At 44.5% G+C, this 22,625-nt stretch overlaps 2 protein-coding genes across 2 annotated transcripts in view; one reads left to right on the plus strand and one right to left on the minus strand.

The window, feature by feature from the left end:
* Window positions 1-22,625, minus strand: part of LOC310964905 (receptor activity-modifying protein 1-like) — a 140,097-nt gene that overhangs the window by 83,677 nt on the left and 33,795 nt on the right. The gene's annotated exons all lie outside the window — the stretch shown is intronic.
* klf7a (Kruppel like factor 7a) overlaps window positions 1-22,625 on the plus strand; it is a gene marked incomplete at its 3' end in the record, with an annotated part of 37,131 nt that overhangs the window by 8,814 nt on the left and 5,692 nt on the right. The window contains exon 2 of the mRNA XM_083937793.1: window positions 16,925-17,552. Within this exon, the coding sequence (XP_083793919.1) occupies window positions 16,925-17,552 (628 nt within the window). The remainder of the gene's footprint in view (window positions 1-16,924; window positions 17,553-22,625) is intronic.

Below are 22,625 nucleotides of genomic sequence, written 5' to 3' on the forward strand. Positions count from 1 at the left end.
CCAATACTCCTCCTCTCTGTCATCGGCGTACTTCTGTATGTGACACAGCACGGGTTGTAGCAGAAGTCCGAGGTGTACAGGGTGAAGAGAAGAGGGGCCAGCACTGTGCCCTGAGGGGCTCCAGTGCTGCTGACCACAGTTTCAGACGTGGTGTCCTTCAGCCTGACGTACTGTGGCCTGTCAGTGAGGTAGTCTCTGACCCAGTTCACCAGATAGGGTTCCACTCCCATCCTGTTCAGTTTGGCTGGAAGTATAAGGGGCTAGATGGTATTAAAGGCACTGGAGAAGTCCAAGAAGAGAATCCCTGCTGTGCCGCTTCCCTTGTCCAGATGGGAGTCCACGCTGTCTGGCTGGTACACAAACTGCAGGCGGTCCTGAGCGTGTTGTACCTGGGGTCTGATGAGGCTGAGGAAGAGCTGCTCCAACGTCTTCATCAGGTGTGAAGTAAGTGCCACTGGTCGGAAGTCATTCAGCTCACTGGGCCTGGTCTTATTGGGAACCGGAACGATGCAGGATGTCTTCCAGAGGTTAGGAACTCTCCCAAGCTGCAGACTAAGGTTGAGGTTCCCCCAGTTCTGCAGCGCAGGTCTTCAGTAGTCTCTGTCACACTTTATCCGGGCCTGCTGCTTTCCTGGGTCGGAGCTTCCTCAGCTGTTCTCTGACCTGGTCTGTGGTGATGTAAGGCGGGGATTGTGTTGAGGTGGAGTAGGAGGAGGGAGGGTGCTGTGGTGTCAGGGGGGAGGTGTAGAGGGAAGAAGGGGAGATGGCTGCAGTGATGGTGGCGGTGGGGGGGACAAGGTCTTGTAAAACAAGTTTGCCAGTAAAGCACAAATATCAAAACTAATTTCCCATATAAATCAGCTCTAATTAGTCTGTGTAGAAGGATAATGGCAGGTTGATACACTAAAAATCAAGACAATTTCAACCTGATTCTTAGAAGATACCTGAAACCAGATTTGTAAGTTGTAATATTCTAACTAAAATGTAGACTTTAAGGTGTCATTGATTGACACACTTGACTTAATAGGTGGATTTTATCAGAGCCATATCATTTGAAAGGCCGAAATGTGTGTAGACGTGGCCGCACCATCTCCAAGTCCTTGCAATACATTTTATTATTCAATACTAAATCAATAAAAAAGGATCTATTCATGTGGGTTTCTGTGATACAAATACCACTTTATGACTTAAAAACATTCAAGAACCCCTGCTGTAATCTTTTACTAAACTGATGGCGTCACATAAATGTTTCACTACTCAATTCCCCCTTGTGTATTTTCAGGGAGGAAAATTTTATAACTTATGCTAACAAGAAGGAAGGCATCCCCGTCCTCCACCCCTCGACCCTCCCTCCCTCAAATCACTCCCCACTCTGTGAGCGTTTGTGCGGCGAGACAGCACACCCTCCTGCTCACCGGTTTACTGCTATGTGTTTTTCCGTCTTTTGCCCCAGATATTATTTCATTGTAAAATGATGCCAATTAGTAAAGCCAGTCGCCGGTGGCTGTGGTCTGGCTCCTCTTCATTCCGGCGGGGAAAGTTATTTGGGTCGGCAGCTATTTTCAGCCTGTGATGTTGCCAGGAATACTTCAGGGAGCAGCCACTGTTTTATAAGAGAGCACATCAATAATTTTCATTGGTGTACGTCTGTGTGTGTGTGTGTGTGTGTGTGTGTGTGTGTGTGTGTGTGTGTGTGTGTGTGTGTGTGTGTGTGTGTGTGTGTGTGTGTGTGTGTGTGTGTGTGTGTGTGTGTGTGTGTGTGCAAGAAAGAGACGACGAACGCTTCAGAGACAGGGTTTATTGGGTTTATGTGTGTGTTTATACCTGTGTGTGCATCAGAAAGTGAAGCAGCTGTTTTCTCCACCGAAGCAGCTGGTGTATACTGTGTGTGTGTGTGTGTGTGTGTGTGTGTGTGTGTGTGTGTGTGTGTTTCCCATGCACACAAACACATGCACTTGTTCTCATGTTGCACATGTTTCACTGTAACTGTCACAACCTCCCATTAATTTGAAACACATTCATTTGCCAGCCTTTAAACTTTAACCCCAAAGCTCTTCTTGCGGGCTTTACCCTTTGCCCTGTAATCACCCGCTTCTTTAAACTCGTGGGACAAAAGTCACACACGCCAACACACACAAAGCTTAAGGCCAATGAGTTCTTAACACCTTTCATAGTGCGTGTAACTGCTCTCTTCCTCTCTTCGCTGAGCAGCCGTACATTGTCAGGATGAAATTGGGGTGAAAAGTCCTGGCACTCCGCTTGCGCTTCCCACTGAACAGTCAGCCACACGGCACAGAGGGGTGAACGGGTTCAGCCTGCCACGCTGCCTCCGCCCATCCTCGTCCAACATAAACTCACTCTCCCTTTCTCTACCCACCCCCTACCTCTTGGAGGAGAGCCCACAGCAGTTAGTGGTGGCGAGGAGACGTCTTTCAATATTTTAAGCGGCTTGGGCTAATCTTTGTCGCTCAGGTTTGTTTTGAAAGCATTGCCGTGGGAATAAAGACGGAACGACAGTGCCCCACCTCCTGTTTGCACGCTCTCTCGGATACACATAAAGTCATCGGGACGTACATGCTCTTGCGTAACTGCACATACTCTAGCATGTCTGCGACCCTGCACTAATCCACCTTGGCCTTGCGAGACTGTGCCACTGACCTGCTTTCGCTGCTTGTTTTCTTGCCACTTGCTCGCACCACGTATGCACCCACTCCCCCCACACTTTGCTTCTTAGCTAACCCTGAGGTTTTGTGCTGTAAGTGAGCGACAAAGCCTGAAACTGCAGCCCAAACAGACAAGCTAAGTGTTATACAACACCTGCTTTGCAAAAGCAGCATAAACACAGACCTAACAACTGGCAAGAATCAGAGGTCCTATTCAGCTGTACAGAAGCATGTAAGAATGAACCATTTTGGCTCTTATCAGCACGGGCACGGCGCCACAGTTGCACTTCACGGTTTGTGGACGTGATTGGGGTACCGAGCAGTCCTTTCTGACTGGCACTGTATGAGGAGGAAGCAGAGTTTTTCCGCTTCACTGTTCCCTTTATCTCTCCTCTCTCTCCTCTCCGCTCTGTTATTTTCGGCCCTCCTCCCCTCTCTCTTTCGCTGCTCGCCGCTCTTTTGTTTCTCGGTGCCTTTTCCAGCCAAGGCCCCATTCACTTGCCCCGTCATTGTGTGCGGTAATGAAGATTAGCCAGCCTGCCGCACACAATGGGGTCCCCACATCCGGAGCACAGACTCCCCAAATCCGGCTGCAAGCTGCTAACCCCGGTGTAAAACCACTGTTGACGCCGACCCCCTCTATACATGCACCCAAACACATATACATACTGGTTCATTCTCACACACACACACAGACACGCGCACACACACACACACACACACACACACACACACACACGCACACGACACAAACATGTCCACTCTGCACTCTGCCGTGTTGAAAGCAAATGGCTGAAATGCCTCCTGATTAGATTAGGATGGTTTTGACAGCTCGGAGAGAGCGCCTGGCGACGCATACGCCGATAAACAGCAGCTCAGCCAAATCCAGTTAAAGAGAGACAGAGTTCCCCTCCCCAGCGAGTGCAACACGGCTCCACTCGTTGGGATTATACCCCCGCCCTCCCTCCTCCTCACCCCCGTCCTGCATGCCCTGCTATTCTCCTCATCCTCCTCTCCATCATTCATCTTCTTCAGTCTCAAGATGCTTCTTCTCCTCTGCTCTCCCTCTCTCCTCTATCCTGTTTCACCCTCACCTCTCCGATCCTTGATTTAATACCAGAACAAAGACATTTTCCACACTTTGTCACAAGCTATTTGGATGGAGCAGCAGAGGTCTTTATATCCAGTGCACTTGTTGTATCGTGAGACCTCTTAATAATGTCTGTATCCCGCTCAAGGTCGGCAGATCTTCAAGACTTCGGTCTGTTTACTTGTCGAGCTACTTGGAGCATTGAGAGGACACTTCAGAAGCTTTGTCTGTGCAGAAAGAGGTTATTCAAATGTGACGGCAGTTTTTTATAGTAGTGCAAAAATACTGCGTGAAAAGCTGCATGTCCACTCCTCCAGGCTAATGTCGTCTTTTTTAACTGATAATTTAATATAAAAGTTTACTACTTGTCATGGAAATGTGGAATTCAACGGTCCCATACTGTAAAAAGTCAGATTTTATGTATTTTTTTTTATTATGAAGCAGGTGGAGGTGCTGCATAAATACTGTATGAACAAAATAAAAGTATGAACCTGAAAATGGGCAGGAATTGAAACCTATTAAATATTTAAACCCAAAATAAAACACTGAATTGCATGACATCATGGGTGCATTTTAGAGAGAGGGTAAAACGTGTAGCAGACTGAAAACTGCAGAAAATGCAGTCTGAAAGCATATGTGTCCCCCTGTAACTTCTGCTATATATACATATTTCCCAACAATACTAGTTATGATCTGAAATATGTGCAAAATAAAACACTTGATGGTAGGAATCATCTGTGTGTACAGAGGGTTGTATATATTGTACCAGACCAAAAACAGCAGAAAATAGTCTGAAACAATATTTGTCCTCCCATAACTTTTGATTTGAAAGAAGACACTTCTCCACATTTACCAGCGTTAAAGGTATTACCTTAAATATTTCACAGAGCGCTTCTTTATTAGCTTCCATGTTGTTCTATAGGAAGGCTGAAGGGAGCTCCCTCGTGCCTGGGATAATGTGGATGTGTGGTTTCTGTTGTGTCTGCTCAGAGAAAGCAATGGGAAATGTCTTTCTGCTCCATTAAGCAGAGGTCACAGGTTTTTACGCTCTGAGTGCTCCATCATTGTGGTTTTCCTGCTAGATGAAAGGCGCTTTGAAGGCTCCGCATCACGCACAAACCCACATACACATGTCGCATAAACCGGCAGAAACTGAAGGATTAGCGGGGAGATGTCTTACCTCACAACCTTGCTGTTCTGCAAAGGAGCCAATCACAGGTCCAAGTGCGATACGCTTAAAACTGGGCCTCGAATTAGGGCTCAAATGTGCGTAAAATGTAAATCGAAGCATTTGGGCCAACAAAACGACACTGAATGTGCTGTTTCAAGTGTCTATTAGCGCATCCATCCAAACAAAAATCGACTGTGTGCAAAGGAGGTGTCAGTTTTACAACCATATGTACATTATTCCCTCAAACTCTGTCAGCAAATTGTAATTTAACAACTGGCACTGTCTGTTATCAGCCAGAAGCCCGCACTGTGTAAAACCGCCTCAAGGTGCTGCGTTGCCAGGCTTTGACGGAGAGGCTGACGGCGGCCCTGATTATTACTGTGAGGCTAATGTCGTCTGATAAGGCTGTGTGTGTAATTAAGCTGTTTCCGTGGAGCGTTATCTGAAGCTAGGTGAGGCTCGGCTGCCTGGAGAGATGGAGCTGTTAGTCAGGGAGGACTCCTGTGTCTGTCTGTGGCTTTTCAAGCTTCATAACCCCCCCCCCCCCTCCTCTCTCTAATCTGCAAAGTCATTTTTTGCTTATGCACCTGTAAGATGCTGTGACTTCACCTTTCCCCCCTCACACTCTTTTCAAACTTTCCTAATCTGTAATTCTTTGCATAGCTTGTATAGAACTTGTTACTTCATCGTTCACCTGTCTGTTTCTTCATTCTTCTCATGTGGAAGGCAGAATTAGCCGTCTCTCCCCTCTAGCTCTTTCTCTTTGTGTCTCTGCTCCCTCTGTCTCTCCTTTGCTTCGTTGTTCCGGAGCCCCGTGGGGGCATCAGGAGCTTCGAGATCCCTCTGGCCAAACACTGCACCCCCTGCCGCTCTCTCCGTTGAGAATAACAGGGAGAAGCGACGGCGCGCCGCTATTCAGATCAGTGTCGAGGAAAAATGAAGCGTTATCTCACCACCCTTCTCCTCCTCCTCCTCCTCCTCCTCCTCCTGCTGGCCCCGTAGGCAGGTTCCCCTGCTCAACTGGGATCCACTGATGACGCCACGCTACTCTCCAAGGAGTCTGAAATCTGAGGGCCAGAGCTCTGAGTGAGTGCAGGGGAAGGAGCAAAAACCCTGAAGGGCAGCTTAGAGGGGAGGGGGTGCTTTTCTGAGATTTTGTGTGTGTGTATACGGGCTGGGGGTGCTGTATAAGTATTGCTCAGTGAAGCTATAGATTACCGTCTCTGTCAGCTGCGACGGCCACCGCTGATGAGCTCCTGCGCGGTATCATTTCGTATCGATTAGGCACTGCGACGCAAACACACAAAGGCTGTTGGCGAGATGGCCAATGCCTAGGGCTACTGGTCATTTAGCTGTCACCTCAAAGTGATGGTTTGGCCTGGCTCACCAGATCAATGGGAGACATAGGCCCTATAACACACTCACACACATGTGCATAGACATATTCGCACATACACACTCACACACTCTGTGAAAGACCACTCTCTGAATTAAGTGCCTGCCCAAACTTTTCCATCAATAAAAGTGCCAAGTGTGGTGGTGAATTACAAAACGCAATAACAAAGACGGCTGTAAACAAAGTCGGTAAAGTTAAACAATGAGTCATAAAAATTAAATCAAAAGAATGAGAAAAAAGGGAGAAGACAATTTGGTTCATAGCGGTGTAAGAAAATATTGATTCACTTAAGTATCATAACATTATGTTTGGTGATACTGTATGGATTCTCAAAAACACTGTTGCGATTTTTTAATTAACCCTCTGAGACCAACAGGAGCACTGGCAGACTCCTTTTTACGTTTCAAATATCTTTTATTGAGGGATAGTCCGTCATTAGATCCGTTTTATCCTTTATAACCAATTACCAACTGAAGCCCTGGGTGAACATATAGAAAAGAAAAGAAACAAAAGTTAAATAAGAAAAATGAATAAAACAGAAAAAGAGACAATAAAGAAAGATAACCCAGCAGACTCCTTTTTAAAGCTAGAGTAAGTATTGATGTGAAACTAGATGACCTAAGGCATCCATTGGTGCCAACCATGTCATCCCCAATCAATAGATAGTGGTGCTGTCTTCTTCCACTCCAGCGTAACAACATATGCAGATAATGATGTGTTCTTTGTAACAAAATCACAATTTATACTTACACTTATATTTACTCAATTTCTGTGCGGGAGTCATCCCAAAGGATCAATAAAGAGAAGTCTAAGTCTGATGTATTACCTTGTAGTAATGAGTGGTTAACTCGTCACGCGGCTCCCTAAAATGACTCAGGCATCATGGATCTTTAGTGACCATTCACTCGAATCAGTTGAGTCCTCACAAATTTTACGCTACTAATTGAGAGATTGCATCAAACACAAACATCTTGAAATGTTAACAACGCAACAACACTTTAATTCTTATCATCAAACGTCAACTGGAGGGCTGAGTGAGCCACAGTCAGCGTCACGGTTGTCAGGGTGTCCAAGGGATATTGGTGTCTGAGACCTTCAGCCCACTGCCCCAGCATGTGACAGCAAAGAAGATCGCACTGGCCACAACAGACTGGTAAAACATCATCAGCATCGTCCGGCAGATGTTAAAGGACCTCAGCCTCCTCAGGAAGAAGAGTCGACTTTGGCCCTTTTTGTAGACAGCCTCTGCGTTTCTACACCGGTTCAACTTGTTGTTAAAGTACACCCCCAGGTACTTATACTCCTCTACAGTGTCTACAGGGACCTCGTGGATGGAGACAGGGATCACAGGTGTTTTACCTTCCTTAGATCCACTACAAGCTCCTTTTAGTCACGTTGAGCTGCAGGTGATTCCGCCCTCTCCAAGTGACAAAGTTGCCTGTTACCCTGTTTCCATCGAGCCAACTATTGCAGAGTCATCAGAAAACTTCTGAAGGTGACTCAGTGCAATAGTTGAAGTCTGAGGTGAAGAGGGTGAAAAGGAAGGGAGAGAGGACAGTGCCCTGTGGGGCCCCAGTGTTGCTGACCACCCTGTCAGACACATCAGGTAATCCACAATCAAGAACACAATGGGGGCCTCCACCTGCATCGCAGCCATCTTCTCACCCAGTAGAGCCGGATGGATACGGATACGCATACGGACACGGATAATTCAAATGGTAAACGGATACAGATACAGCTGTACTCGCTCGTCCCTAATCATGAGACGTATCATATCGCAAGATTTTCGTGCAGCCTTACCTGATGTCAGCAATTAATCCGGAGAATGTCAGTAAAAATGATTTTCACCTTTTGTAAAACGGTCCAGAAAAAAGACCTCGGGTAAAACAAATCCTGTCCGAATACAACCCTCTATAAAACCTATGTTGACACACCATCATAGCGCGTCAATGCGTGGTTTCCACATATTTGTGAGCATGGAGGCGCTTGAAGAAGCACTCTTAATACTATTTTTTAGATAATCTTTTCTGTCCTATCGTTTCTTGTTTAGTTATTTTTGTGATATGAAGCCAGCGGAGTTGATGTAGTGTGTAAGTTGAGTAACCCCTCTCACTCCTGGTAGAATGCAGTGATTTCCTAATCCATTTATATTACGGACGTCCTGAGGTAAAATCATTTCACCCCACGTCCCCACATTAAACTAATCCCGTCCGAATGGGGCTTTATTCCGTGACTAATGACATTGTGCAGTTTAACTAAAAGCATGCAGCAAGCAACAAACTGACTGTTGAGTCAGTTGAATGTGAAACAACAAAGAAAGAGAAGCGCTAATTCATCCGTGACGTGAATGTTACTCACTTTTGAAAAAAATATCAAAGATTTAAAAAAACAAAACAAACATGGCAGAACCAATTAATGAAAATGTCAAGTTGAGACTAAAAATGTGTCTTTTTATTTTTCAATTTGCTGAAAAGTATGATGATTACAATCAAAAGCACATTTTGACACTGTTTTGCAGTGAAGGAACAATCAAAAGTCAATCATACCACAAATGGATACAGCCTCATAAAAGTGTCACAATAAAATACAATACGAGGCTAAAAACACATTACCGCAGAACAGAACGCTTTACTTTCTAGCCGAGATTTAAAGGTCCCATATTGGAAAAAGTGAGATTTCCATGTTTTTCTTTGCTATATAAATACTGTCAAAGTATCAAATACAAAAAGAAATGCACGGTCACTCCCCAGCTGCAATGACAGCGCAGACAGAGAGTACAGGTGTAGAAGTCCAGCAAGGGGATCATCCCTATGTTCTCCGGGTCCTATGGTCGCATAAGCCCATGACTCCGCTGATTTAATTGTTACGGTTAGGGTCAGGTTTAGGGGGTAGCGTAAGGGTCTACATAAGCCTATGACTCCGCTGATTTAACTGTTAGGGTTAGGGTCAGGGTTAGGGGGTAGCGTAAGGGTCTACATAAGCCTATGACTCCGCTGATTTAACTGTTAGGGTTAGGGTCAGGGTTAGTGGGTAGTGTAAGGGTCTACATAAGCCTATGACTCCGCTGATTTAAGTGTTACGGTTAGGGTCAGGGTTAGGGGGTAGTGTAAGGGTCTACATAAGCCTATGACTCCGCTGATTTAAGTGTTACGGTTAGGGTCAGGGTTAGGGGGTAGTGTAAGGGTCTACATAAGCCTATGACTCCGCTGATTTAACTGTTAGGGTTAGGGTCAGGGTTAGGGGGTAGCGTAAGGGTCTACATAAGCCTATGACTCCGCTGATTTAACTGTTAGGGTTAGGGTCAGGGTTAGGGGGTAGTGTAAGGGTCTACATAAGCCTATGACTCCGCTGATTTAACTGTTAGGGTTAGGGTCAGGGTTAGGGGGTAGCGTAAGGGTCTACATAAGCCTATGACTCCGCTGATTTAAGTGTTAGGGTTAGGGTCAGGGTTAGGGGGTAGTGTTAGGGTCTACATAAGCCTATGACTCCGCTGATTTAAGTGTTAGGGTTAGGGTCAGGGTTAGGGGGTAGTGTAAGGGTCTACATAAGCCTATGACTCCGCTGATTTAATTGTTAGGGTTAGGGTCAGGGTTAGGGGGTAGTGTAAGGGTCTACATAAGCCTATGACTCCACTGATTTAAGTGTTAGGGTAAGGGTCAGGGTTAGGGGGTAGTGTTAGGGTCTACATAAGCCTATGACTCCGCTGATTTAACTTTTAGGGTTAGGGGTTACGGTTAAGGGGTAGTGTAAGGGTCTACATAAGCCTATGACTCCGCTGATTTAACTGTTAGGGTTAGGGGTTACGGTTAAGGGGTAGTGTTAGGGTCTACATAAGCCTATGACTCCGCTGATTTAACTGTTAGGGTTAGGGGTTACGGTTAAGGGGTAGTGTAAGGTTCTACATAAGCATATGACTCTGCTGATTTAATTGTTAGGGTTAGGGGTTACGGTCAGGGGGTAGTGTAAGGGTCTACATAAGCCTATGACTCCGCTAATATAACTGTTAGGGTTAGGGGTTACGGTCAGGGGGTAGTGTAAGGGTCTACATAAGCCTATTTGTTGTTGAATTCAGCACTGATAAAAAATAAAAGACTTGGGATAGGACCCTTTCTGTGAAAAGCGGTCACATACAAAGCAGGGAACATAGGTACGCTCCCAATCAGAGGGGCTTAAGGAGACACGCACTCACAGACAGATACATTCAAACAGACAGTTTTAGTGTCCTTTGAACAATAAAGCATGTAAACATGTTCTAATAGAAATCCAAAATACAAGTATGAACTTGAAAATGAGCAGAATTTGGAACATTTAAACACTCAAACTCTCTTGTTTGTTAGCTTAGCATGAAGAGTGGAAACATAGTCAACCTCTCTCTATAATGGAAGTATTTTAAGCTCTCAACTCTAAGCAGAAAACAGATCTACCTAATCCTGAATGATGCAGCTCTGCAAGGACGGTGCTACAGGGAATCATGGGTCATCTTTAAAGAGATGTGACAGTACCCCCCCAAAACTAATTGCATTTAACAATAGTGCTGCATAACCCCCTCCAGCTCAGGGCCCCTTATAGTCCTGCCCTTTTCAACCCTGCTAGCATCAGCGCTGAATAATATTCATAGCACCTTGTCTCTATCACGGCATCTGCTAAAACTCAACACGATTATCCTAAAATTAATGAGCCGTATCCACCCCATTACATTTATCTGTTTAGTGGTGTTTTGGGCCTTCCTTTAGGGCATTATGCATGCTCTTCTGTTCATATTTATAACCCAGGCTTTTTATTAGCGACGTAGCGGGGTGCTAACCGTTCCGAGGCAGCCTGCGCTTTGATGGTGATGGCAGGCAGCTCGGCACAGGCCAAATGTGAAAGGAGAAGAGAGGATCAGCTGCCAGGCCAAGGGCCCTGTGGATGAGGGGAGGAGAGGGTGAGACAGAGAGGAGGAGAGAAATACTTTTTATAACTCAAAAGTCAGAGGATGAGAAGTCAGTGAATCAGGACCGCCTCACAGCCCTCATCCTGCTTGACTTTGCGAGAAAGCGTGCCTGGTGATCAGCCAGTATTTCTCACACCTGCTGTATTTTAAGCCTCACTAACTCGAGGTGTGTTCTGCATGTGTGATCCTGTGTGTGTTTATGTGGGCTGTGCACAGAAAAAAATAACACAAAATGAAATTGTCTATGGGTCCCTTTTTGGCATGTTTGGTCTAAATACGTATTGTTCTTTGCTCGAGTAAAGCACAAGAACAAGACTCAAGTGAGTTGACCTTAAACTTTGCAGCAACCTGACCCTGACCCCAACCCAACGTCTTTGTCCTTCATATTTGAGTAAAGACACTTCTGTGGATGCTGAGTCTTGTGTTTTCACATTGATTCTTCCACAAATAGGACATATGTTTATTTATGAGTAGGAAGATAGAGAAAAGTCCTGTGCCCATGCACAATTTGTACGAATCGCAGCTGAACTGTTTACTTTCTACTAAATGTTTTCATGAGAAAAGGAGCCTGGACTGTACTAACACTTAGTTTACCAATCATTGGGCTGAAGTAGCTCAGTCCTTACGTGACTCAGCTGGGACCTGAAGGGTCGCTGGTTTGAGTCAATTGTTCCGGTTGCTGAGCCATTGGCAGCCCCCTCGCTCTGACATCTCTCCATTAATTGCATGTATATGGGTCCTGTTTGTGCATCTGTGTATTTTGTGTGTGTGTGTGTGTGTATGTGTGTGTAACCTGTATAATAATAATAACCCTTGTGGGATAAATAAAAGGAATTCTTCATTTTTGACAAAGGAATTCCCTTCTTGCAGAGCAACTATTTTCATTCTCCTAATAAAGGTGCAGTTATTCAGTACATTCATATAAAATGTTAATATTAAAATCCTTATTGAAGGCTGATCATGACTGAGGCTGCGTCCACACTACCAGCCACAGCTGAACATGATCAGGGTAATCAGCAGTGTAGTTGCGCTGCTTTGCTCAACTCACTCATTGGCTATGGCACGAATACTGGAAGAAATACTAAGACAAGTTAAGAATTTAGTTGACTATTTTGATGATAAGTAACCATTTTACTTTTTTGTCAAAGGAACCAAGGTTGAAAGATCATTACTTGCATAGTGACAATACATCAGTCTTGTATAAAGTACTAGGAAGCAATACTTGAGTAAAAGTACAAGTATCTTAGTAGAAAATGACTTTGGTAGAAGTTATAGTCACCTTTTAGAAAATGACTTCAGTAAACGTCTTAAAGAATCGTCTACTTAATGTTCTTTAGTATCAAAAGTAAGTTTCTGATATTAAATGTACTTAAGTGTTGGGAGTAAAAGTTAAAGTACAAATACATATTATAATAATATAACTTTATTGTGGTTTGAACAAGCTCATGATACCCAATGTTCAGGTGACGCCCAGCAGTGTGTGGTTGCATTATGTGATTTAATTTTGTGTATTTGGGATAATTTGAACAAGTATTTCACAGCCTTATCTATTTATTTTTGTGTAAATAAATGTTTGAAGCATGATAACAATTTTTGCGACAACGGGAAAAACTTTAAACTGCGTTCAGACCGGAAGCGATGGACCAATGGACGCAACGCGACTGCAAACAGAGTAAATATACAGATGCGATGGACATGACGTCGCTTCCATCATGTCCGTCGCACAAGTTGAAAATATTGAACTTTTCTTTTTTTTTATTTGATTGTTTTGTATTTGTTTTTATTGTGTTGTATTCTAATATTCAAATGTTTTTTGGGTGTGGTTTCATACAAGCCCACACATGCACTTATAGTTTTATCACTTTGTGTTTTACATTGTTTATACGTGAAAACTAAACCCAAAAAAACGGAAACAAAACTTTTCAGGCGATTCACATGATGCTGCGGCGCAACAGCCAATCAGCATTGAGATTGCTAAAATACAAGGAGGAGGTCCTTAACATCACCATAGTTGTCCGTGATGACCATACCTGCCAGCTGGCTCGCTGCAGCAGAAAAAAAAACGCATTTCCCGTCTATTCTACGCGGAGAGCAGTAGTATGCTGAAGGTGTTCCTGAGGCCTGAGGTTAAATCAGCGACAACCTGATCTCATTAAAACACAACAGCTCTTTAAGAGCCACACACTTAACCTGAGGGCTCATTTCTGTTCTTTTAGAAGTAAGTTAGCGCTAGCAGCCTTGGTCTCGCTAAAGGCAGCAGCGTCCATCGTGTCCGGTCTGACGGAGGCTTTCACATTTCTTCTGATTTTATTTTGTAGAAACAAGCAACGAAGATGATTGTCGATGGGAAATGCATCAGAGTAAAAGTAAACATTTGTTTAAATGAAGTAGAGTAAAAGTAAAAGTTGCCAAAAATATAAACAAAGTAAACTACAGATACGTGAAATTCTGCTTAAGTACAGTAACACAGTATTTGTACTTTGTTACATTACAACAGCGAATACATTTCAATGCAAGATACAGTGCTAATGATAATCTAATTGAACACGTTCCTGCTTAGATTTGATTGGTTGTAACCTTTCGCTGCTCAACCAATTACGTGAAACGTGACCTGACAACCTGAAAGTAACTCTTGATTATTGAAAAAGGTTCAAAATAGGTTTCCTTGAACTCTTGATAACAGAAGGCAAACAGGAGCAGTACCACTGGAAATCAGGGGAGCAGTGTACTCTATAGTACAAGCGAGATACGACCATAGAACATGATGTATTTTATAGATATAGAATTGTTTTCTTATCTATGATAGACTTTGGAAAACACTTGACTCTGAGCTGCCCTGTGTATTGCTTAACACCTGTCCCAACGTAATTTACGCATGCAAGTATGTGAGCAGTGACAGTTGCATCGTTTGAAATGAATGTATCTGTTTTTTACACATAAAGGGAGCATAAGCCAGGCCTTTAATCACAAGAAGTAAAATGCTTGAGAAGAGCAGTCCGGAATCTGGTCCCAAGTCACCCTACTACCCAGCGCCACCAGGGTGATTTCCTCCAGTCTGGAAGTGGAGGTGCTGCTGGAACAGCCGTCGGATTGTCTCAGCTTATCCTGGCTCACATGAAGGAATCATCGCGAAAGCCTTTTAGGAAATGAAGCCTGGCTTCATGCACAACCAATTGATGTTGGCTCTCCGGATCGGCGTTTGTCCAAACAGAGCTGAAGCGGGCCATGAGCACTCCTTTATCTTGGCTATTGTGCGATGCTATTGGCTTGTGATTGCTTGCCTACACACACACACAGGTTGCACATTCACGTTTAGGCCACAAGATCAGCAATTAGTACACAAGTTTATGCATGTGCGTAGGTGTTGGCACAAACACACACACAAGAGTCGCATAATTAAACCGAGAGTAGCATAATTATGCTACTCACACATACCCTTGCGCAAACTAACATAATTGCATGCAGCCACATACAGTACATACACCCACATTGCTCTACACAGGGACTGCTGATCAACTGCATGACCTTCTCTCTTACAATGTTAATGTCACCACCTGAGGGAGGAGGGTGGTGGACCGGAGGGGTGTGGGAGGGGCTTGATGGAGTGATGCGAGTAAAGAAGGGAAAAGACAGATGGAAAGAAAGAGCGGCACGATAAGCATGCCGTACCTGCCACCACCCTCACCTGCAGCCTCTTTCATCCTTCTTACCTTGTCAAACATCCCCTCTGCATGCACGTGCACACACTCCCCCTTACGCTGTGACATCCGAGCACAGCCTTGCACATCACCCTGGGTCGTAACCGAACATTCAGTGTGCATGAACCCTTTCCTACACGGTGTGAGGCCTGTGGCTCGCCCGCTGACAGGATCCTGTTATGCCAAATGTCACACTTCCAAAAAGGATTCACCCCCCGCGGAGAAAATGAAGTCAACACCTTCACTCTCCTCCCTCCTCCACCTTGTCCCTCCATCACTCTCCTCCTCCTTCTTCTTCCTCACCTTCCACTCAGCCCCCCTCTCACTTATCCGTTTCTATCCTCTTTTCCGCTCTCTTGAACTATCTCTACCTCACACACACACACACACACAGTCCCCTTGGTTTGCAATCCTCAGCATTTTGCTGAATAAAGTCCCCTTTAACTGGCTGGTTTTAGCGGATAATTAGTCCTCACCTTGAGAGAGGAGGAGATGACAATGAGAAGAAAAGGAGAAAGAAAGGGGTGAATTGGGGGAATCGATAGGGGGTGATGCAGAAGTAGAAGAGTGAGAAAGGGACTGATATGGGCAGCTGGAGGGGTTCAAAGATAGTGTTGGCCATGTTACGTTACCTTCACAGCTCTGGAGATGGCTATTCCCTTCATCACGTCTCAACGCCTTCCTTATTTAATTGCACTTTGAAAGAAAGAATAAAGGGAGGAAAATACGTTGCATTTAATTCATGATTGACCGGCCTCAGAGGAGACCTCTCACACAGCGCATGAAAGAAGTTATGCTTTAAAGCCATCACAGTAGGAAAAATAAAAACATGTAGGCGTGCAGTGGAGGGAGGAAGCATGGCGCATTATCCTCACAGTAGATGTCTCGAGCAGCTTTTCGATTTGATGTCAGTTTATGCAAATAGTCATAAAAACAACTCCAAATCCCTTTTTGTTCCTGGACGACTTAGAGGAGAAATTACACTTCCTTAGCAACAGACAGACACCCCCCTCCAAAAAAGAGAAGAAGAAAAATATGCGTGGTTTTATTTTTAGAAGGTGTGAACAAGGAAATAGCTGGGGTGGGGGGTGCGATTGTAAATGTCTCTGATGTGTTCAGTCTGTACAGCCGTATTCCTGATAATGGAACTAGCTACTCTGTCTGTCAGTGCCTATTTACACACAAATGAAGTGGCGAGTAACACGCGCCCAGTGGAGCTGCTAGCCTCCATCTCAGCTGTCAAAATGGGTTAGTGGCTACAAGCGAAACACAACGATCCCTTGGATCAGACTGCCGCCGTCCATTCAAACATAATAGCTTCATCCTTGGACATGGAGTGTCTTTTTCCCTTGCTGGCTCTACTCGTAGCACCTTGCCAGCTTGTTGTAAAGTAATAGACTTCTCAGGATGCTAGTTCACACAAATCGGGGATGTAGCCTTTTTTATTTGCCCTCCGAGAGGAGAGGTGTTCGGAGTAATAGGGATGAAGCAGACCATAACTACAGCTGAATAAATCTTCCTATCTTGGCTCAGTGGAAGCCCGTACACACATGGCTTGTCAACGCTCTATAAAATGTTGTTTGATAGGAGTTCTGTTCAGTTTAGGACTTCTCCTCCTGCTATGCACTCCGCTCACTTTCGTTCCACGCTGCAGTGGTTGCAATCAATCAGTGTGTAATCAGCCATCTAGCTGGAGCTGCCAGGTTATCCTGGCTGTCTTGGTGGCTATCTGTGTGTGTTGAGCATGTGACAGCTGGCAGAGCAGCTAAGTTGCCTGTCTGGAAGACTGGATGGCACCATGCAGATTTTCTCTCCACCCTGTGTAAAGCCATATCGAATGATCTGATGGCTGTTGAAATTGTCAAGTGGGAATTGAGAGTGAGGATGAGCATTTTCAGTGCAGCTGCCCAGATGTGGGAACTTTCCTGAATTGGGTCTAAATTGATTCTTTTCTATTTCCTTCTCTCTTGTAGACCTGCCTAGAACTGGAGCGTTATCTGCAGACGGAGCCCAAGCGCCTGTCAGAGCTCTTTGACCAAGACCTGGATGGCCTCCTAACTCCGGCTTACCTGAAGGAAGACGGCGAGGAAGAGCTGACAGACACCCTGCTCCCCAGCCTGCCCTGCCTCCCTGAGCCCCCAAGCCCACCGCCAGTCATCCTCTGCCCAACGCGGAAGAACTTTCCCTCCACTGGCGCAATGAAAAGAGACCTCAAAACTAAAGGCCAGGGGCTAGAAAACATAGAAGGAATGGAAGGGGTCCACCAGGCCCAGCTGAGCGCTGTCACCTCCCTGACGCCCCCGTCATCGCCAGAACTGGGTCGACACCTCATCAAGCCCAACCAGACACTCACGGCCTCAGCTGATGGGACCCTTACTCTGAAGCTGGTGGCCAGGAAGGTCGGGCTAAGCGCAGCCCGGCTAGTGGCAGCACACGCACTCCCCGTCCGTGTGAAGGACGAAGAGGAGGGGGCTACGTGCGTTATCGGGGTAGGGGAGCTACCGGAGAACAAGAAAAGGATCCACCGTTGTCAATTCAATGGCTGCAGGAAGGTGTACACCAAGAGCTCCCACCTAAAGGCCCATCAGAGAACACATACAGGTGAGATTAGTTTTTTAGATGTCATTTTAGCAGCAATAGCACTACTAGTAGTTTTACTGAAAGAAGAGGAAGCAGCGCTTTGCTAGAGATGGAATATTGTGCAGTTATTTATGGTTTGCAAACACGAGAGGCATCACAAGGGAGTCAAATGCAAACACTTTCCAATGTGCAATACTCACTTAGCTTCAAGATTGGTTCAATTTAATTATTTGGAATTGCCCACACAGCTCACATTAATATGCATAATGTTTTGTATGCTTGAGAAAATAGCTGCACGTAGACAAAATGTTACATAACCGGAACATATTAGGTGCACTTTCCAGATAAAATGTCAGTAAGTGACCCGATGAGACTTTCAGCCAGGCAGCACTGAGGACACATCTCTTAGCCACTTGATACACCTGCAGGTAATAAAATTGATTGACACTCATTGCTGGTGACAGGCTAAAAGGACTCAATCCTGAAGCTAAATGGCTGTTGCACACTGAAGTAGACAAAGGCAGAATGTCTGCACTGAACATGGAAAAAAGGAAAGAGCTTTCTGTCATATATTTGGGTGTGAAGTGCTGTTTCCTTAAAGTCGCAGCCACTCAATCACACATGGATGTTTGCTTCTGGATAATTATTCTGGTCTGTTTGCATTTGGGTTCCTGGGCGCTCCATCCATCCATCCATCCATCCACTCATTCATTCATTCATTCTTCCAATCCAGCCAGCTTTCTGAACTTCTAGACAACCTGACTTGAGATAATTGAGGAAAATCCCCCTGCTTCACATTCTTGGAACAAGTACAAAGTGCAGGAAAAGTGATAAGAAACGAAAAGAAAAAAAAACAGCCAAGTAATCAAAGAACGAGCTTAAACCCTGCTCCCCTTGTTGCAGCGTAGAACTATCACCATGTAAGATAATAATGTGATGATTTAAGAAAACCCACTTCTCTTATCCCGCTCTTTCTACCTAAGTACTTACTGTGCCGGAGCAGGACAGGTCCTGCTTGTCAAGGTTCTTCTCAAGAAGGAAGGGGGGAGGGTTCAGGAGCTATAACTCTCCAGCTCTTCCATCTCAATCCCAAACCACTCAGACCCCTGTCGGGGAGCTGTCCTCCGTCTGAGTAACTGCACAGTGATGGATGGATTGACCTGGATAGGCTGCTATTTCCCCAGTTTATTTCAGGCCCTCCCGTCCTTTATGCATTCTGTACTGTAAGTCTAGGTCAGATGTTCTCGATCTGAGGTTCTCTGATTTCTCAGGGTTCGTAATAAGATCGTTTTAAGACCAAGAAAATAGAGTTCTAATATAATGGTGTATTGTAATCTTAGGAGGCATGTCACAAGGGATACCATCTGTGTGCTTATTCCGATAATAAAAAAAAGTTGTTTGTCGCAATTCATTAGCTGGGTTAGCGTTTAGTTCCTCTTTGCCTTCAGGCCTCTTTGGCCCCAAACAAATCAGGACTGTTTATTTGAACTCTTTAGTGTTTGGATTGGGAAGGTGAGAAGAAAATAATTCAAAATAATTGGGCTGTGATGGCTGAAATTGTAGGTCTCTACCCCCTCATGGAGAGGTGCCAGGGATAAAATATGAATATAACAAAGTTAATACATGGTGGCAGTCTGGATCCATGCCAATATATAGCTGTTTATTTGCATGTTTTAGCCCATGGATGTAGGACCTTAAGTAAATGTTCTCCCTACCCACCATATAACTCCCTAAACTCAATGGTTGACAGATCACCAAAGCTTTCCAGTTCAGTGTGCAAGCTCTGACTCGCTTGTATTTTCAGGGGGTGTGAATATAAATAAACTTGTCAACGATTATACGTTAAGAATGAAGAAAACACGCTGAATGTGTGATCACACCCGTCGTGACACACACCACAGGTTTGGGCATCAGCCTGACTGGAACAAAGGGTGCAGACACGCGATCATTGATTTCCCCAGTGTGGTGTGTTCACAACCCCTGTGCTAAAACTCCATGCCAACTGGGCCAGCTCTGGGAGACCTGCAGCACTGATGCTGTCCAGTTTCCATGCAAGCCAAGGGATGGACAAGGAGGCCAACACAAATGAATCGGACATTTGCAGATCATCTCAAGGGTCCCATATTTGGAGAAGTCCTCATATTGCACATTTCGTCTGACCAAGAGTTTAAAAAAAGATATACATGTGAGCAGCAGCTGGGACCAGCTAATGTTTCAGACCAGACGTAGTCTAAAGAGACACAGCTGTCCATGTCCCTTGGTGACTTTACTAAAGTTACTTACCTGATATACTTCATGACCACAATCGTTTCCTAAACCTAACCAAGTAGTTTTATTGTCTAAACCAGGGGTCTGCAACCTTTGCTATCAAAAGAGCCATTTCCCCCTGTTCCACCAAATAAAATGTGTCCTGAGCTGCACAGCTTATAAAGTTTTATATATAGTTACATGATATTTACAAAAAAGTATAGTTTTCATAGTTTTTGCATATTTGAAATTATAGAACGACAATAAACAAACCTGTTAACCATTTTATTCCTATTATTACCTATTTGAAAATGTAGTTGTTCGCTAATTTCTCACCACATATCAGGCATACAGATAAGCCATCATCGTTGGCAACACTCTATTTTGCTCTGATTGTTTTTTGGTGGGATTCATCCATGGTTAGCATACTGACAGTGCGGGTCAGAAACTAAAGATTAGCCACCTGCGCTGAGCCGTAGATGTAAGATGTGATGCATATTTCAGTTTCACATAATTTAAATCACCTTGAACTACTGGATAACAGGTGTTCCCTTAGAAAGATTGTCCAATGTGCCAAAAAGATGTTATCTATTTCCATGTTATTTTTTGGCAAATGTTTAGGGAGCCACTGAAAAGGGGCTGAAGAGCCGCATACGGCCCGGGAGCCGAAGGTTGCAGACCACTGATCCAAACCTTTACATACACTGCAGATTGAAAAATTACACCAAAAGTGTGACGCCAATGTCTCGACCAAGCGTCCCCCTGTGAAAAGTTGGGAGTGAGTATGTGTCGGTACATCCCAATACACAGATCCTTGTCGGATTAAAATATCACCTTTAAACTGTACTTAAAGCTAAATGGGCGTCTTTTTTTCTCTATCCAGTAAATTGTCTAAAACTGATATTATTACAATTTAATGAGAACTCCATAAAAGTCTCAGTTTCTTGAAGGAACCCCTCTTTCCTGTGAGCTCATCCTCGTCACATCAGGTGCTTGGGATAAAAGCATCCGCACAAAGACCATTTGTCTTGTTATTCAAACCGGGAGAGTGGAGTGATGAAGGGGGGGAGTTGTCGACACGAGATGACACAAAGAAAACACAAAAGCCAAAGAAAAGGCAGAAGAAGAGGAGATAGTGACGTGGAGTGAAACAAAGAGTAGATGGAGACAGAAGACAGGAATGGGGGAGGTACAGTAGAGCCGAGCCGAGCGACCCTCTTCAGAAAGAGACAGCAGTGCCACAGGCTCCCCCATTCACTGAGCCATTATCCTGACAACTTTAAAGATGTCATTACTCAAATCCTCTTTTTCTTAGTTGTTATTTCCATAAATTACCGACGGAGAAAAGGCTACGATTTAATCTGGAATTAGACGGGCTGAGTTGAAATGACGGTGCCCTGTAGAGCTTTTTGTGAATAGGCTTATGGCAGATAAGAAATGGTACAATTAGATTTTGGGCAGCGTGAGGGAACGGGTAAAACACAAGGACTGGTTATTCTGCCTCCCTCTCTCTCTCTCTCTCTCTCTCTCTCTCTCTCTCTCTCTCTCTCTCTCTCTCTCTCTCTCTCTCTCGCTCTCTCTCTCTCTTTCCCTCTGTTCCTCAGCTGTCGTCTCCCTCTTTCTCGTCTTTCGCTCTCTCCAGTTCTCTCCTTATATCAGTGTTCTTGTAACATCTCTCTCCGTACGCTTCTTCACGCTCTTATTTTATTACTCTGCTCTTTTACCACTCTCTCTCCCTCTCTCTCGCGCTCTCTCTCTCTCTCTCTCTCCCTCTCTCTATCTTCAGGCCAACATTTTGACGGAAAGATCAAACTGTAATATGATGCTCAAGTGTCCATATACTGTGCTCAGGTGTCTACTTTAGGTCGTGTAGTGCATATTGTTTCTACGTTGATAATAATCATTCCAGATAAAATAATAGTTTTGTTCCATTCAGTCAAAGAAACAGTAACTTTGAAGTACTCTTGGCTGGTTTACCATAGAAAACTTATTTAATCAGTCATTTTCAACCAATTTTAATTTAATTCCTTTACACAATTCATTATGATTATAATCTGAGGGAAAAACATTACCGTCAGAATCGTCAACTGGAACATTGCCCCTCACGTACCATGTCCTGAACTATTGCTAAGTATTATAGGAGTGGTAACTCAGTCTTATTTGGATTTAATCGTGACGTTTAAGTGCAATCGTGTTTACTGACAGATCGTTGATAGTCATAAGGATAAAGTAACAAAGTTCATCTTCCAGCCCTAGTTTTCCACCATCCTCATGCCTCTCATACTTTATTCCTCCATCACTTCCCCCATGTATCAATGTGTATCTCATGTATCTCCTCTCTTAACCTGTGTCTCTCTCTTCCTCTCCCTTTCCGCTCTCCTCCGAGCCTGCATCGGTAGTTGTGGGCAGGAGCCTGTAAAGCGTTCTCCAAGAGCCTCTCTAATGACCTCTGAGACCCGGATGCCCTGCTTCAGCTCCAGCTAATGGAGGGAATGCAATTAACTTCAACACTGGCACCTGAGAGGCTGGAGAGAGTGTGTGCATGTGTGTGCGTGTGTGTGTATGCATGTGCGTATGCGAGCATTCAGGAGTAACAGATTACACATGATGAGATTACAGCGACTCCGGATACACTCGGTTATCAGATTACGGATGAGAAATATGTGATTGCTTATTTGATTACTCCTAAAAAGAAAAAGAAAAACATTTTCAAAAGGAAAAAGCATTTTGACTGCACACCATTTTGTCTGAAATGAGTGAATGTTGTCCGCTAACGGGGGTTTTATCAAATAAAGCAGAATAAATTATGTTTTTCAACAACAGCACTGTCCGAAATAAGAAGAAAGC

This window comes from Echiichthys vipera (genome assembly GCF_963691815.1).
Source record: "Echiichthys vipera genome assembly, chromosome: 23".
Lineage (NCBI taxonomy): Eukaryota > Metazoa > Chordata > Actinopteri > Perciformes > Trachinidae > Echiichthys > Echiichthys vipera.